Source organism: Rana temporaria, chromosome 7, assembly GCF_905171775.1.
Source record: "Rana temporaria chromosome 7, aRanTem1.1, whole genome shotgun sequence".
Lineage (NCBI taxonomy): Eukaryota > Metazoa > Chordata > Amphibia > Anura > Ranidae > Rana > Rana temporaria.
In genome coordinates this window covers 74,418,784-74,433,238 of record NC_053495.1, presented here as the reverse complement: position 1 = coordinate 74,433,238, position 14,455 = coordinate 74,418,784, and the positions used below count along the sequence as shown (strand labels likewise).

Below are 14,455 nucleotides of genomic sequence, written 5' to 3'. Positions count from 1 at the left end.
AAGCACATGTAAGGAAGCAGAGGAAGCACAGGCATGGATACATGATTAGGAGTGCTGGCAGCTTGTGGGGTAGGTGATGCAGGGACTGTGTGAGCTCTGTGTGCACTTCATCCAGGGTTGTCAGATAGCAGTGGATGAGCCACCTTGTCCAACCTCATCCAACATCCGTGCCTGACCTCACAAATGTGCTTCTGGAAGGATGGTCAAACATTCCCATAGACACACTCCCAAACCATGTGGACAGCCTTCCAAGAAGAATTGAAGCTGTTAAAGCTTCAAAGGGTGGGCCAACTCAATAAGACTGGGATGCCACTAAAGTTCATGTGCATGTAAAGGCAGGCATCCCAAACTTTTGGTAATATAGTGTATATAGTAACTATTATCATTGCTTCTGAAAAAAAAGCAATTCAGCTATCCTTTCCCTTGTTGGAAGAGTCTCAAAACTCATGCTGAGATTTGAATATGTCTGTTGTATTTTGAGGCTTCAGGACCGCATTGTAATCTAAATGTTCTTCTTGCTGCAGGTTGGATCGTTCTTCATGATCAATTTGTGCCTGGTTGTTATTGCCACTCAATTCTCCGAGACCAAGCAAAGGGAACACCAACTGATGCAGGAGCAAAGGGCTTTGTATTTATCGTCTAGTACAGTAGCTAGTTATGCTGAGCCTGGAGACTGTTATGAGGAAATTTTTCAATATGTCTGCCACATCCTTCGAAAGGCCAAGCGGCGCACAGTTGGTCTTTACACCAGCATTCAGAGTCGGCGGCAGAGTCGTATTGAGCTCAGCAATGCTAAGCTGGGGATCAATGGCAATGAACAAAATCAGCTTTGTAAGAATCTAGTGCGACATACTAAAAATATGCTAAGATGTTTATGTTCACTTTACCAATGTTTTTATCACATAATACTTTCTTTTCAGAAAAAAAAAACAACTGATGCCTAGCACACATGACCGGCTCGGTCCCTTTTCCCCTGAACACACGGACGGTTTTCCGGACAGGAAAACTGCCAGGAGAACTTTGGTCGGGAAAACCGACTGTGTGTATGCTCCCTCGCAGTGTTTCCCATAGGAAAACTGCGGGGAAAAAGAGAACTTGTTCTCATTTTTTAAAACACAGTTTTCCTGTCGGGAAATGCTAAGGAGCATACACATGTCCAGTTTTCCCGGCCAAAGGAAAACACAGCAGTTTTCCCGACGGGAAAAACAATCGTGTGTACTAGGCATTAGTCTTTTAATATTGTAAATGTGTTCAAATACAGATTATTAATGAATATTAAAAATGGGATTCATTTTTAGGTATAGTACATTCTCGAAGAGAATTATATATATTAATGTGTTTTTTTTTTTTTAAAGTAATATTTGATGTCACATGATAGTGATGTAGTAACATCAGAATCCTGAAAAAAAGTTCCTGGGTAAAAATGTGGGGATGAAGCTGTATGGTAAATGTGTGTATTCATGCGTATTTGCACGTATGCGTACACACTTGAAAAAATACTTCCTGCTTTTCTTGGAGTGTGGCATATATGCATCAACTACTATTCAGAAATGTAGATTTTTGTATGTTTTAATTATTTTTTTATCTACTGTATATATGCACTTGTGTGTACAGGCCCATTAAAAACAATTGGCTGCATTTAGGTCTGTAAAAATAATGCCGGAATGACTTCGCCTCTCACACATGTTCTCCCCCTATGGTATTTTTAGTATAATAATTTTTAGTATGGTATAATAATTTTTAGGCATCTATAAGAAAGATCCCTTTCCTACCACCTTACCACACAAATTGCATATTGAACAGTGTCCTTGCCTTTTCCTCAGACATTGGTTACTTCAGTGGTGGCTGGTGCTCCATCACCAGCCCACTCACCTGCTCGGCAGCCCCACTTGCAAGCCCGCGGGCCCTGCACTCACCCCATCCAGGTCCTGGGTGACTTCAGCGGCTTCCCCAGCTTCTCCCCTGCACCCATTATGGACGGGCCGACATGCTGAGTTACTTAGCCCATAAACACAGTCTGGAGGTGTACTATGAAATGAACCTCAGTTCAGCTGCATTCCTTGCCATATTTCAAAAATAAAATTTAAAGGGGAGTTCTACCCAAAAGTGTAACTTCCACTTATTTGATTCCTCCCCCCTTCGATGCCACATTTGGCACCTTTCCGGGGGAGCGGGTACCTGTTTTTTAAAGGAACCCTGTCCCCGCTTCCGGGAGATCGGGCTGTGGCGAAGTACATCAGCAATTTAGCCCCCCTTCTCATCCCTCCCCTGGGCCAGTGAGAAAGTGCAGCGTGTTTAACACATGTGCAGTAGGGAACCAACCGTGAAGCCAAAATGGCGGTGGCAACACCCGACAAGCATGTAAACATTGGCTGCGGTGCCGACTTCACTGGACTCCAGGACAGGTAAGTGTTCTAATGTTAAAAGTCAGCAGCTATGTGTTAATTTTTAAAGGGGCAGATGGAAATGCTCTTTAACCACTTCCCGCCCGGCCTATAGCCGATTTACGTCCGGGCAGTGGTTGTGAAATCTTGACAGGACGTGATCGGTGATGCGGGGTGTCAGTCTGACACCCTGCATCACCGATCTCGGTAAAGAGCCTCCGGCGGAGACTCTTTACCACGTGATCAGCCGTGTCCAATCACGGCTGCTCACGATGTAAACAGGAACAGCCGTTGATGGCTCTTCCTCACTCGCGTCTGACAGACGTGAGTATAGGAGAGCCGATCGGCGGCTCTCCTGACAGGGGGGGTTCGCGCTGATTGTTTATCAGCGCAGCCCCCCCTCGGATCGCCACATGGACCACCAGGGAAGCCCACCCTGGACCACCAGAGTGGGCCAAAAAAAAAAGCATGGAAAAAAAAAAAAGTCTTATAAAAAAAAGCTTTTTTTTAAAAAAAAAAAAGATGCCAATCAGTGCCCACAAATGGGCACTGACTGGCAACATGGGTAGATCAGTGCTGCCACACAATGTCCATCAGTGCCACCCCAAGTGTCCATCAGTGCCACCCCACAGTGTCCATCAGTGCCACCCCACAGTGCCCATCCATGCCCAGTGCCCACCTATCAGTGCCTATCTGTGCCACCCATAAGTATCCATCAGTGCCACTTATAAGTGCCGCCCATGAGTGCCCATCTGTGCCGCCTATGAGTGCCCAGTGCCGCCCATGAGTGCCCATCAGTGCCGCCCATGAGTACCCATCAGTGCCGCCTATGTGTGCCCATCAGTGCCGCCTATGTGTGCCCATCAGTGCCGCCTATGTGTGCCCATCAGTGCCGTCTATGTGTGCCCATCAGTGCCGCATACCAGCGCCGCCAATCAGTGCCACCTCATCTGTGCCCGTCAGTACTACCTCATCGATGTACATCAGTGCCATCTCATCGGTGCCCATCAGTGCCGCCATATCAGTGCCCGTAATTGAAAGAGAAAACTTACTTATTTACAAAAAAATTAACAGAAAAAAATAAAAACATATTTTTCTTTTCAAAATTTTCAGTCTTTTTTTAAAATCGCAGAGGTGATCAAATACCACCAAAAGAAAGCTCTATTTGTGGGGAAAAAAGGACGCCAATTTTGTTTGGGAGCCACGTCGGACGACCGCGCAATTGTCATTCAAAGTGCGACAGTGCTGAAAGCTGAAAATTGGCTTGGGCGGGAAGGTGCGTAATGCTGAAAGCTGAAAATTGGCTTGGGCGGGAAGGTGCGTAAGTGCCTGGTATGGAAGTGGTTAAGTACCTGTGCTGGAAGAGAAGAGAAAGTCTATAAGCAGTTTCACCACAAACACTTAATTTGCCAGTGATGGATTTATAAGGGACAAAAGGGCCTCCCTTCCAGCCCTCTCTTCCCCAAACTTCCTTTATAAAAAAAAGTAATACTTATTAGTTTTATTAATAAAAAAAAATAACAAAGTGAGTGTGGGTGTCAGGATACCAAACAGTTAAGCCTGGCTTCCGAGGCAAAGAAAGTGATGAGTGCTTCTGGCAAATGTTTTACATTTCAAATCCTCTTATTATTTTACTATTCAAGATGTTTGTTTAAACATGACTGTGTCGTGGGATTCGTTGCTTTGTTTAGGAGAGACAAGTGGGTAGGACATATCGTGTGGGAGTGAAGTTAATCACAAGCATCAGTTTATCGAGAAACATGAATGAGAAGCTCACTCCCTCGTTTGACCCTGATTGGGTCAAGGGGAATATTTGACACTATGCAATCTCAAATAGGGTAAAACTTTTTTAACATGTTTTACCCAAAATTACAAAATAGGCCAGATTTGGGACAGGTGTGGTCCTGGATCGGAATTTGGACAGAAGGACTTAACAGAATATTGGATGAAATCGGCAGAGAGTAGCCCAAGAATTCTACCTTTCCACTGCTGTCTAGGCACATTACAACTCTTGTTCATCTTTTATAAAAGAAGTGAATGCCAGAAAGGGCTTTGAACGCTGCTGTAAGTTTGAGAGCATTCAATATTATGCCTTGTAAGCTGAACATCCCATGACCTTGAGCAGCATGCTCTTTTAAATGTGTCTCCCAACCTTTTTGGTTGGGGTCTGATGTGATAATATTCCATTCAAAAACAATTGGTCTATTAGGAAGAACCAAGGATACCCAGACACTGTTCTGCTGGATAAGACTTCCAACCAAAGCACCTTTGACTTTCTCTATCAGAGGACAGATCTTCCCTTGTGGAGGATGTACTAAATTTTTCTGTGCATCCAAAAATGACCCCCAGAACCTCATTTGTTGGGCTGGGCAGAGGAAGCTTTTATTCCAATTAGTTAGCTATCAAAATTTTGCTGCATAAGCATCTACCGATTGCTGGCTTGAATTAGAATGCCATCTAAGGAATGGTGCATTTCATCCCCCTTGCTATTGCAAACAGTAGGACCTTTGTGAATGCCTTGGGGGAGGTGAACAGACCAAAGAGGAGGCACAGAAACTGGTAGTGGAACTGAAATGCAGGATGGATTGGGACATGTAAATAGGCATCTGATAAACCTACAGAGGGCATCCAATCTCCCAGATTTATCAATAACTAGCTGAATACCCGTCGTTGCCCGGTCTTCCTATCTTAACCCTTTGGGGAGGAAAATCATAGTAATATAAATATACCCATCTTTTATATAAGGGTGTAGGTAAGGGTTAATTTAACTGTCATATATTTTTATTTGGCATATAAGTAATATGTGTACCAGGTATTATTGAAATATCTCCAGGCGTACAGAAGTTATGTGGGAACATACATTTCCCATTGATTTGCATGGGACTTTAAACAAAAACCCAGACCCTCACAAATGGGGGTAGTTAAGGGATAGATTAACTATCCTATAGTTTAAGTGGACATATAAGTAACATGTGACCAAGTGTTATCGAAATATGTACAGCCGTTTGGAAGTTATGAAGTAACATGTATTTCCCATAGAGTTGAATGGGACTTTAAAGAAAAACCCCGACCATGGCAAATGGGGGTGGGTAAGGGTTAAACCACCTATCCTATGTTTGTTGCTGACATATAAGTAACATGTGTGCCAAGTTTCATGTTAATATCTTTAGCCGTTTGGACAATATGTGTACCAGGTATTATTGAAATATCTCCAGGCGTACAGAAGTTATGTGGGAACATACATTTCCCATTGATTTGCATGGGACTTTAAACAAAAACCCCGACCCTCACAAATGGGGGTAGTTAAGGGATAAATTAACTTTCCTATAGTTTAAGTGGACATATAAGTAACATGTGACCAAGTGTTATCGAAATATGTACAGCCGTTTGGAAGTTATGAAGTAACATGTATTTCCCATAGAGTTGAATGGGACTTTAAAGAAAAACCCTGACCATGGCAAATGGGGGTGGGTATGGGTTAAACCACCTATCCTATGTTTGTTGCTGACATATAAGTAACATGTGTGCCAAGTTTGTTGTGTTAATATCTTTAGCCGTTTGGACGTGATGCTGGAACATACATACATACATACATACATACACACACACACACACACACGTTGAGTTTTATATATATAGATATAAAAGCAGAGAAAAATGGAAAATATTGTTCTAGACCCCTTCATCATCTATAAGAGACAATCAAGCTATTTCCACATTCTTCCTCATATCTCCACCCACTTCTCTCCTCCCTGAGACGGGTGGGCAAGGCGAGTGGAGATCTTTCTAAAAGAGAAAAAAAAAAGAAGGGGGGGGGGGTAGTGGTGGTGGAGGGGTTTAGGAGGGGCCAAACTCATAGGCCATTTATATCTGAATACGGTCACAATACGGTCAGAATACAACTCAGCCCCATTAATCAGTTGTCTAAAAGGGTGCACTCTCTCAGTGTTCTCCCTTTAATGGGGTAGGGGGAGGGCAGAGGGAACGCTAACAGAGAGGGAGAGAGAGAGAGAGAGAGAGAAGGGAAAAAAAAAAAAGGGGGGGGAAGCTGCAGGTGACTGCAGGAGAAATGTGGGGGAGCAAAAAAAAAAAATGTTAGTATCCCCTTTCCATCTCTGAGTGCCCCCCTTTCTCTCTCCCAACTCTCATTCCTGCTTCTTTCCTAATCTCTCCCCTCCCCCCCTTTCTCTCCACTCCCCTCTTTCATGAGTCTTTTTCTTGATACCCTGTGCCAAGGCTCCAGGCCCTGTAGGGTATTTTTCATGTTAAATCCTCTCCAGTCCTGGAAATCAGTTGGGGGGAGATCTAAAGTTTCTAGAAATATTTCCAAATCATCCTTAGTCCGGAGTGTTGCCGTTTTCCCATTCCGAGAGGCTGTTAAGCGAAGGGGAAACCCCCACCGGTATCTAACACCCACCGCACGTAGTGCTTCCAACACTGGTCTTACTGCCCTCCTTTGCATTAAAGTGCGGCGTGAAATGTCTGGAAATATAGAAATTTGAGCTCCCTCAAATTCTATCATAGGTGTATCCCATACAGATCTCATAATAGCTTCTTTCACCGAATATTTATGCATTTTACAGATCACATCTCTTGGCCTCTCTTTGTTTTGATAGGGGGTGTATGTCACACGGTGGACTCTATCTACCTCCAGGGTTTCTGGTGTAGTTTCTCCTAGGATTTGAAAAAATAATCTCTGCACTATTCCTAGAAGGTCCACATTATGAGGCTTTTCAGGTAGACCTCGTATCCGTATGTTCTGGCGGCGTTCCCTGTTCTCAAAATCATCCAGTCGATCTCTATATGTGTTCAGGGCTTCCTCATGTGATCTAGTAATGTCTCTGAGGTCATCTAATACTTGTGTGATCTCCTCCTGACCGTTTTCAATGGCCTCTACTCTGTTTCCTACCTCCCCCAGCTCTTCTTAAGTTCGTCCACCACCTGTTTACAAGAACGCTTGTAAACAAGCCATACGGCCATACTTAACATAGGATACGCCTCATATAGCAGGGGTAACTATACGCCGAAAAAAGCCTAACGTAAACGACGTAAAAAAAATGCGCCGGCCGGACTTACGTTTCTGAATCGGCGTATCTAGCTCATTTGCATATTCCTTGCGTAAATATACGGAAGCGACACATAGCGGCCAGCGTAAATATGCAGCCTAAGATACGACGGTGTAAGACACTTAAGCCAGTCGGATCTTAGGGAAATCTATGCGTAACTGATTCTATGAATCAGGCGCATAGATACGACCTCGTACACTCAGAGATACGCCGTCGTATCTTCTCTGTGAATCTACCCCTATATATATATATATATATATATATATATATATATGTATGTATGGAAAAACGTGTAGAGGGCGCTAAAACCACTCAGTGCTACTGAATAGTGAACCAAATTAGTAAATGAGAAATAGATTAAATTAAACTATGTCTTATTACATATATGAATATAATAATACTAAATTCCAAAAGTGTCTCTGTGTCCAAAGGTGACACGCCTGCAGCCCCAGTGCCGGGTAGTCACTTTTAGAAGTAAGAGGCCATCTGGGCCATTTGTCCTTTGGTTTTTCTGTTTTTATATATAATACATTTTAAAGTGGTATCACACTATTGGCATCTCCATTGCCTTTTTTTGTTTCATTATATATCCCATTTGGAATCCCTGGCATTGAGGCTCACTATTGATTTCCTGTCCGAGGTGCATGCAGGCACAATCCTGCATATGTCTAGCTGACTATTGTTTAATTATAATAGTCCACTTACTCTGGTAAGCACATTTGTTTGCTTTAACACCAATTAGAGGGTGATTAAGAAGATTGGATTTGTTGGTGACGGCTTTCCTTTTTGCACATAAAGAATATTCAAGAAAGAAGATTTGTTTTTCTTCATTCACATGTGATGCATTGATTGAACACTTATTGGGACTTTTTTTACAGATTCCTTTGGACACAGAGACACTTTTGGAATTTAGTATTATTATATTCATATATGTAATAAGAGATAGTTTAATTTAATCTATTTCTCATTTACTAATTTGGTTCACTATTCAGTAGCACTGAGTGGTTTTAGCGCCCTCTACACGTTTTTCCATTTATCACAATTAAGATTGTTTTTCGAGGAGCAGCTTTTATTATAATATTTTCTTTTTAAATTTTGTTGTTTGGCGCTGAATGTTATTTTTCTACTATATATGTATGTATGTATATGTATTTTTTCACTTTTCTATAGTTTTTGGGTCGCACAAGAGTTGATCACTTACACATTGCTTGGTGTTATACCCTCCACACCTCTCTCCTGCACACACCACCCCCTATCATATCCTTGTACCTTTCTCTAGCACATCCTGTCCTAGCCTCCACCATTTCTGATATTGCCTGCTTGTTTAACATTGTTTGTAATATGCCCAGCCTTTGTAAATTAATCTCTTGCGCTGCTCAATCCCCTTCCTTATTTGCTTGTAAGCAGCGTGCCAAGACAAATATGTGATTCACACACTTTCTAAAATCTAATTTAAAAAAGTGCAGTGCTACTTATTCTGCTCCTCAAAATTAAACTGCACTTTACATGCAATGTCTCACTAAATCCAATAGCCACTTTAATGTACAGTGCCTTTTAAAAAAAAAGTGGCTATTTGATTTAGTGAGACATTGCATGTAAAGTGCAGTTTAATTGATTTAAATGTCTTATGCAAATTAATTTTGAGGAGCAGAATAAGTAGCACTGCACTTTTTTAAATTAGATTTTTGGTCGTGTGTACAGCCGACCGGACCGGATTCCCGGCCGAGCGGACTTTTTCCAGCGGACAAATGTTTCTTAGCATGCTAAACATGTCCGCTGGAAGCCTGTCCGTCGGACGTGTTTGGTCATCTGTACAGACTCACCAGACACGTCCGATCGGCCGCCATCCCTCGCATGCGTCAAAGTGATTCGACGCATGCGTGGAAGCATTGACCTTCCAGGGTCCCGCACGTCGCCGCGATGGCACGGCCACGTCGCGACACATCACCGCATTTGTTTTCCGCAGGGATTTTGGTCTGATGGTGTGTACAGCCATCAGACCAAAATCCGGCAGCGGACATGTCTGATGAAAACGGTCCGCGGACTGTTTTCATCGGACAGATCCGCTGGTGTGTACGGGGCCTTAATCAATACTTTGCAGAACCACTTTTGTTGAAATTACAGCTGCAAGTCTTTTTGGGTATGTCTCTGCCAGCTTTGCACATCTAGAGAGTGACATTTTGCCCATTCTTCTTAGCAAAATAGCTCAAACTGTGTCAGATTGGATAGAAAGCGTCTGAACAGCAATTTCAAGTCTTGCCACCGACTCTAAATTGGATTTATGCTGCGTACACACGATAGGTTAGTCTGATGAAAACAGTCTGATGGACCGTTTTCATCAGACCAAACCGATCGTGTGTGGGCCCCATCGGTTATTTATCTATAGGTTAAAAAAAAGGAACTTGTTTTAAAATTATCTGATGAATAAAAAACCTATAGAAAAAAACGATCGTCTGTGGGTACGTCCATCGGTTAAAAATTCACGCATGCTCAGAATCAAGTCAACGCATGCTTGGAAGCATTGAACTTAATTTTTTTCAGCACGTCGTTGTGTTTTACGTCACCGCGTTCTGACACGATCGTTTTTTTAACTGATGGTGTGTAGAGATGTCCCGAACTATTCGCCGGCGAATAGTTCCCAACTAACATGGCTTGTTCAAGTTCACCGCGGCGGGCGAACATATGCAATGTTCGGTCCGCCCCCTTTTCATCATCATTGAGCAAACTTTGACCCTGTACCTCACAGTCAGCAGACACATTCCAGCCAATCAGCAGCATACCCTCCCTCCCAGACCCTCCCACCTCCTGGACAGCATCCATTTTAGATTCATTCGGAAGCTGCAGTCTTAGTGAGAGGAGGGACAGTGTAGCTGCTACTGATTTAATAGGGAAATTGATATCTAGGCCAGTGTATTCAGTGTCCACTCCAGTCCTAAAAGACTCATCTGATCTCTGCTGTAAGGACAGCATCCTGACAGCACCCCAAAAAGCCCTTTTTAGGGCTAGTACATCAGTCTGCTTTTTTTCCCCTCTGTAATCTAATTGCAGTTGCCTGCCAGCGTGTGTGTCAGGCTCACAGCGTATACTGTGCCCACTTGCCCAGTGCCACCACTCATATCTGGTGTCACAGTAGATTACATTTAAAAAAACAACAACAATTTTGACTGTAATAGAATAGCAGTCAGTTGCCTGCCAGCGTGTGTGTCAGGCTCACAGCGTATACTGTGCCCACTTGCCCAGTGCCACCACTCATATCTGGTGTCACAGTAGATTACATAAAAAAAAACAACAACAATTTTGACTGTAATAGAATAGCAGTTAGTTGTCTGCAAGCGTGTGTGTCAGGCCTACAGCATCTACTCTGCCAGCTTCTGCCAGTGCACAGTGCCACTCATATCTGGTGTCACAGTAGCTTGCACGCATAGTACAACTAAACTAATCTAACATCATCAACCTCATCCCATATGCATTTTTTTTCTGGAGCGTGCCCTGCGAAGAGTGCTGGATCAGGCTGTAGATGAGCATGAAGAGGAAGAGTTGTGGTCACCACCAGAAGCAGCCTTGTCGTCGATTGCTGGACCTGCGGCAACACAGAGAGAGGAGTCTGAGGAAGAGGAGTCAGAGGAGGAAGGTGGCTTTGAGGAGGTGGAAGACCAACCACAGCAAGCGTCCCAGGGGGCTTGTTATCACCTTTCAGGGACCCTTGGTGTTGTATGTGGCTGGGTGGAGGAAGAGACATTCAATGACTGTCAGGTCACCTGTGGCCAGGTGACAAGTGCACCCCGTTGGGGTCAGGGATGCACCACAGGGTAGTGAACCCTATAGCCGACTGCTGCTATCAGAGGGGAAGCATGACACCCAAGATCTAAGACCCAGCTTTGTGTTCACCAGAGCCTCTAGTGGTTAGGATGGCCTTCGCCGCAGCTGGATCCAGGTCGCGACCCCTGGGATCCCCTAGGTCACACTCCGCAGGGAGAGAGGGGAAGCAGCAAGCAGGACAAACGGTAGTGATGGGTAAGCCAAGGTCAGGGCAACAGGCAGACAGGGGTAACCAAGGGACAGGCAAAAAGTCAGGGGCACAGGCAAACAGGAGAAATCAGGGACGAGCCAAAAACGGTACACAGGAAGATAATCGTAGCACACTGCAGACAGGAACTTAAGCAAACAACATCGTTGAACGAACAGCACTGCAGGCCTGTAGTGCAACAGTTAATATAGACTTCCTGGGATGGCCTGGGTGGGGCCATACAGGAAGGAGAGGAAATAAGAAGGTAACCAGAACAGGGTCAGGCCTCTTAATGGACAGATGGAGACAGGTAAGCTGCCAGACTATTGCATATCCATGACAATGACGTCAGTGAGGACAAGGAACGGGACATGGCTAGCTTGGTATTCAACCTTGTGCAAATGGGGAGTTTGCGGTTGTGCAAATGGACTGTTTGCGGTTGTTTGCGCAGCATTAAATGGGGAGTTTGGTCTGTCACTGTGAAGCGGGAGTAACCCTTACACTACCTGATCGATACAACATCATACCTGATGTTTTAAAGCACGTTATTCCAAACAATTTAGGAATGTTAGGTGATTTATGCCCTTTATGGATTAAAACCAGACTCTGCGTCCACTACGTAATTTTCCAATGGAGTTTTGCCATGGATCCGGCATATCACAGTCCAGGTGTTAGTCCCCTTGAAACAACTTTTCCATCACTATTGTGGCCAGGACAAGTCCCCGTGGGTTTTAAAATTCGCCTGCCTATTGAAGTCTATGGTGGTTCGCCCGTTCGCGAACATTTGCGGAAATTCGCGTTCGCCGTTCGCGAATGGAAAATTTAATGTTCGCGACATCTCTAATGGTGTGTAGGCACAACTGATCATCAGTCAGCTTCATCGGATAACTGATGGAAAAATCCATCAGACCGTTTTCATCAGACTAACCTATCGTGTGTACAGGGCATTAGGTCTGTACTTTGACTGGGCCATTCTAACACATGAATATGCTTTGATCTAAACCATTACATTGTAGCTCTGGCTGTATGTTTAGGGTCGTTGTCCTGCTGGAAGGTGAACCTATGCCCCAGTCTCAAGTTAGACTCTAAGGCCTCGTACACACGATAGGATAGCCAGAGGACAACGTTCTGAAGGAACAGTTGTCTTAGGTTAACCGATGAAGCTGACTGATGGTCCGTCACGCCTACACACCATAGGTTAAATAACCGATCGTGTCAGAACGCGGTGACGTAAAACACAACTGCGTGCTGAAAAAAATGAAGTTCAATGCTTCAAAGCATGCGTCGACTTGATTCTAAGCATGCACGGGTTTTTAACCGATGCTTTTGCATACTAACGATCGGTTTTGACCTATCGGTTAGGCGTCCATCAGTTAAATTTTAAAGCAAGTTCCTATTTTTTTTAACCGAAGGTTAACTAACCTATGGGGCCCACACACGATCGGTTTTGACCGATAAAAAAGGGTCCTTCAGACCGTTGTCCTCTGGCTATCCTACCGTGTGTATGAGGCCTAACAGATTTTCTTCTAAGAATGCCCTGTACTTGGCTCCATCCATCTTCTCATCAACTCTGACCAGCTTCCCTGTCCCTGCTGAGGAAAAGCATCCCCACAACATGATGCTGCCACTACCATGTTTCTCGGTGGGGATGGTGTGTTCAGGGTGATGTGCAGTGTTAGTTTTCCACCACACATAGCATTTTGCTTTTAGGCCAAAAAGTTACATATGGGTCTTTGGCTCTCTTCTTGACACTCTTCCATAAAGGCCAGATTTGTGAAGTGCACAACTTATATTTGTCCTGTGGACAGATTCTCCTCCCACCTGAGCTGTGGATCTCTACTCTGCTTTGTTCTTATAAACAATCCATTATATGTATAAGTAAATATTCCAAATTCACTGTGATCTACTCCCAAACCTCTTTCCTTCATCAAGTGGGCACTCTTCACCCCACATGTGCTTTACTTTTCAGATATGATCGTTAAATTATAAAACGTCACAGTGAGTCTTTTCTCCTTTAGAGGTTTTCAATAGCACTCTCCACCACTCTCCTTTTATGTTTCCTCCACTTTTCAGGTGTCATATAGCTACTGTTCTATATACTATATCTGGTGCACACTAGATTATTGCTTGTTAGAAAAATGTCCCCTAAAAATAAAAATAAAAGTTGTGGGGTCCAGTGGCGGCTTGTGCTCAAAATTTTTGGGGGGTGCAAACGGAAAAAAAAATTGCAGCCTCACTGTGCCCATCAAATGCAGCCACTGTGCCATCAATTCGCACCACTGTGCCATGCCATCAAATGCAGTCACTATGCCATGCTATCAAACGCAGCCACTGTGCCATCATTTCGCACCACTGTTCCATGCCATTAAACGCAGCCACTGTGCCATGCCATCAAACACAGCCACTGTGCCATCAATTGTCACCACTGTGCCATGCCATCAAACGCAGCCACTGTGCCATGCCATCAAACACAGCCACTGTGCCCTTTAATTGTCGCCACTGTGCCCATTGATGTCACTGTGCCCTTTAATTGTCGCCACTGTGCCCATTCATGCCGCTGTGCCAATTGTCCCCACTTTGCCCATTGTCCCCACTGTGCCTATTGTCGTCACTGTGCCCTTTATTTGTCGCCACTGTGCCCATTCATGCCGCTGTGCCCGGCACTTACCTTTACTGGAGTCAGCCATCCACGTCCTTGACGTCTTCTCCCCCCCTCGATGACGCTTCATCCAATCAGGTTACCGGTAGCCAGAACCGGCCAACCTGATTGGCTGAGACGCCCGTCAGTCTTATCCAAGGAACGCACAACCTGTGCATTCTGAGGATACGTTTCCGGGGGACCCGAGGGCTGTACTCTGATAGGCACTTCCATACAGCCAACCAGCTGCCGTTATTCAGATGGTCAGCGCTTCATGTCCGGCCATCTGAATAGAACAGCGCAGCGGTGACAATAACATAGATTCGTGCAATGCATGAATCTATGTTATTAGACTCAGTGG

General features: G+C 44.3%; 1 protein-coding gene across 1 annotated transcript in view; it reads left to right on the top strand.

Moving 5' to 3' along the window:
* Positions 1–14,455, top strand: part of CACNA1I (calcium voltage-gated channel subunit alpha1 I) — a 2,078,868-nt gene that overhangs the window by 699,811 nt on the left and 1,364,602 nt on the right. Inside the window, 1 exon segment of the mRNA XM_040359583.1 lies at positions 525–831. Within this exon segment, the coding sequence (XP_040215517.1) occupies positions 525–831 (307 nt within the window).